This window comes from Propithecus coquereli, unplaced genomic scaffold (genome assembly GCF_000956105.1).
Source record: "Propithecus coquereli isolate 6110/MARCELLA unplaced genomic scaffold, Pcoq_1.0 Scaffold439, whole genome shotgun sequence".
In the NCBI taxonomy this organism is placed as follows: Eukaryota; Metazoa; Chordata; class Mammalia; order Primates; family Indriidae; genus Propithecus; species Propithecus coquereli.
Window position 1 is genome coordinate 2,017,336 of NW_012150163.1, and position 3,569 is coordinate 2,020,904.

General features: G+C 40.2%; 1 protein-coding gene across 1 annotated transcript in view; it reads left to right on the forward strand.

Annotated features, from left to right (window-relative positions):
• Window positions 1–1,973: 1,973 nt before the first annotated feature.
• RNF32 (ring finger protein 32) overlaps window positions 1,974–3,569 on the forward strand; it is a 38,088-nt gene continuing 36,492 nt past the window's right edge. Inside the window, exons 1-2 of the mRNA XM_012654159.1 lie at window positions 1,974–1,988; window positions 2,599–2,863. Of these exons, the coding sequence (XP_012509613.1) occupies window positions 1,974–1,988; window positions 2,599–2,863 (280 nt within the window). The remainder of the gene's footprint in view (window positions 1,989–2,598; window positions 2,864–3,569) is intronic.

Sequence of the window (3,569 nt, forward strand, 5' to 3'; positions counted from 1 at the left end):
AGGTTACAGTAGAAACTATCATCTAAGTTTCCAAAGGATTTTAGCACCTACTAATCTTTTTATTCCTAAAACTCTGGATAGCTCATCAATTTGTTTCCACTGTCCTTACTTTTCTCTCTACACACACTCCTTAGTGAGTTTATTCTTTCAGTTGGACTAATTTAATACAGGCATTGGTCCTTAGAAATATATTTTGGATTAATTCCTTTCTATTCTTACAGTTAGGCCCTCAGTACAGTAAGTCTTCACTTAACCTCATTGATAGGTTCCTGGAAACTATGACTTTAATCAAAACAATGTATAGTGAAACCAGTTTTATCGTAGGCTAATTGATACAAACAATAGTTAAGTTCCTACAGCATATTTCTAGTCTTAAAAGCATCACCAAACTTCTAAGTAAAGACCAAAACACTTCTAATGTTAAACATTGAAATAAATGTGAGCTGTACATACATTTAAGAAAGATCAAAACCCAATTTTTCAGTGAGTGGCGGTGGTCTTCATGTGGTGGGTTAAATCTGGGATAAATGTTTGCAAAGCAAAAATTCAGGAACACCTGTTCCCACCACGCAGGTCCACAACAAACAAAGTGCCCCCTGAGCACTTTCGTGCTGCATCGTTTATTGTGTATCTGTACGGTTATTGTACACTTAACGAATTATTCGACGATAATTTTGTATTCGTTCATTCATTTTCCAACCTGCTTATTCCAGTTCAGGGTCACAGGTGGCCACAGCCCATCCTGGCCGCTCAGCACACAAGGCGGGAACTGACCCTGGACACGATGGCCTCCCGTCGCATGGCACATTCACACACCCGCCCGCTCAGACAGGGACAGTCTAGACACGCCAGTGAACCCAGTGTGCACAGCTTTGGGGTGTGGGAGGAAAATCGAGTGCCCAGAGAGAACCCACGCAGACATGGGGAGAATGTGCAGACCCCACTTGGACAGTGACCTCAGCTGCCAATGTACTTTTTTTTTGTCAACATTATAATGAAACGATGTTGAAAGAAGCAATGTTATGTGAGGATCTGCTCTACTATTTCCCTAGATTACTTGAATAACTTTTTGTTTCTCCCCATTACAGTACATTTTGTCTTCATAAAATACACCCTTGTCCAAAAAGTAAAAGGGCCAATTCCAAATTCTTCACCAGCTGTGAAGGGAGTCGGAATAACTGGAGTACCTTCTGTGTGAAAAGATCCCTTTAGAAACTTTACAGAGGTTGTCTCTTTAACCCCTGCAGGAACCCTGCAGAGTCGGTGCCGTACTTGCTGTGCAGATGAGGGAGCCGAGATGCCGCTGTGTTGAGTGTCTTGCCCAGCAAAGTGGTGCGGCAGGATTGGAACCCGAGTTTGTCCCCGTGTGCTGTCCTGTGTCTGGGCAGATTGCAGGTAACGAATTCCTCTGCGTTCCGGTTTCTTCATTGTTCCCTTTCTCCCGAGTAACAGGCATACCATGCCGATATCCTAAGTGCCTTTGCTTTCCTTGTAATGTACATGTTCATTTCCCTCTGTCTACTCTTCAAATTCCAGTTTAACTGTTACCTCTTTAGGAGGTTTTTTTGTTTACAAATCTCTGATCTTTTTAGTCTCCAATGTTAGTTTGAAATTTTGTTGTGCTTATGTATGATGTTATATTTAGCAAGGGATTGTTCTCATTTATATTAACATGTTCTCTGCAAGTCAGCGGTGAACTGTTTGAGGACAGGGCTGCAGCAAGTTGCAACTGGCTTGAATCCTGCTCCTCCTGAATCAGACTCAGCTCAGTGCTGCACTACAGTGGGCATTTCCATCGCTTCATCATCAGACTCTTAATACGTGCCTTCCCCATAAACGTCCTAAGAGTTTTATGTACGCTCTAACTTTGACTTTTCTGTTGATGACGTTTTTACAGTGGAAGAACAAAGGAGTGTGATACACTGTGATGATAGGGTTTGTTAGAGCCAAGCAACAACTTTTCCTGATTCAGCATGTTGAAAAATAAGGTACGCCGTCCTTTTAAAAAATATACACATTATTTTACTTGTGAAATGTATTTTAATGCAGCCATTTGAGAGTATTAAAAATAGCTTGCAAATGTTGCTTCAGCCAGGAACTGTCAGCAGGAATGGGAGATGCCAAGTGTGGCGTGGGGGCAGTGGACAGGCAGGTGAGAAAAACAGGCTTCTGTAGTGCTTACTGCAAGCACCTCCAAGCTGTTTAGTGATTTGTATTCTACGTAGGAAATGTATAACGTTTTCACCAAAAAAGCATACGATATGCTTAAATGCAAGATCCTCCTCAGTATTTGCTTGGAGTCTAGTCTAATTATGGTGAAGCAGTGTGCATTTGTCCGGGCATACACAGATATATAGGTCATAATAAGTTTATTCTCATTATAATTAAAGCTTTAGTAATTCGATGAATACATCTTCCTGTGTTTTCAACGTAAATGCAAGGGGGTTTGGGCCAACTTAGGTGACAATTGGTCAAGCATTCATTACTAGTAGATTTAGTCTAACGTGTCATCAAGGCTGAGTATTAAAGCCTCAGTTCTCTTCTAAATGATATATTACATAATGCTCCTATAAATATGACTTTTTTCCTACTTTTTAGGGTCATTCATCTAAAAAAGATAACTTAGCAGTCACTGCAGTTGCTTTACAAGATCACATTTTACATGATCTTCAACTTCGAAATCTTTCAGTAGCAGATCATTCTAAGACAAAAGTACAAAAGCAAGAGAGCAGATCCAAAGCTCTGAAAAGAGATGCAAAAGCAGTAGTAGACACAGGACTTAAGAAAACTATGCAGGGCCCCAGAGTGGAAGATTCAGAAAAAGAATATGTTCTTGATCCAAAACCACCACCGTTAACTTTAGGTAAGCTAATCTGGTCATTCGGCTTCTGGCTTATCACAGCTAATGAATCTGTTGAGATTAATAGTATAATTTTTTATGGTACAGAAATAATTTGTCTTAATTTATAATTATACAGAAAGGTGTGGATACACTGAAGTTTAAAAATGATAGGGGACCATTTGAGCTAGAAAATGAAGATAGTAATGATAAGTAGAATAAGTAAAAACAGAATGAAAGAACTGTCCATTAATTCACACTGATAGATATAATTGAACAAAGAAATGATGGAAAAGAAAAAACCTTTTAGTAGAATGGCAACTAATAAATATATTAGGGTAATAGAAAATCAGCATTTGGCAGACAGCACAGTAATATTCATGATTATTACTGAAGCTGATAATGGGAAAAGTCGTGACTTTTGAGACAGAATATTGAGGTGGTCTCACAGTCTCTGCCCACAGGTAGGCATCCAGTGCAGGTACAGTGGTAACACTTGGCAAACAGCACTTCAGCCAGTAGTCCAAGCTGTGTCACTAATGACGACACGTGCCAGCATCTGGTCTCCTGGTAAAAGGTGCGACATCACTTCTGTAGCATTGTTGCCAATAACACGTTCTGAATTTAATCATGCAGAAACCTCAGACAAACCCGAACTGAAAGACATTTTAGGCCAGGCGTGGTGGCTTACACCTGTAATCCCAGAACCTTGGGAGGCCAAAGCAGGAGG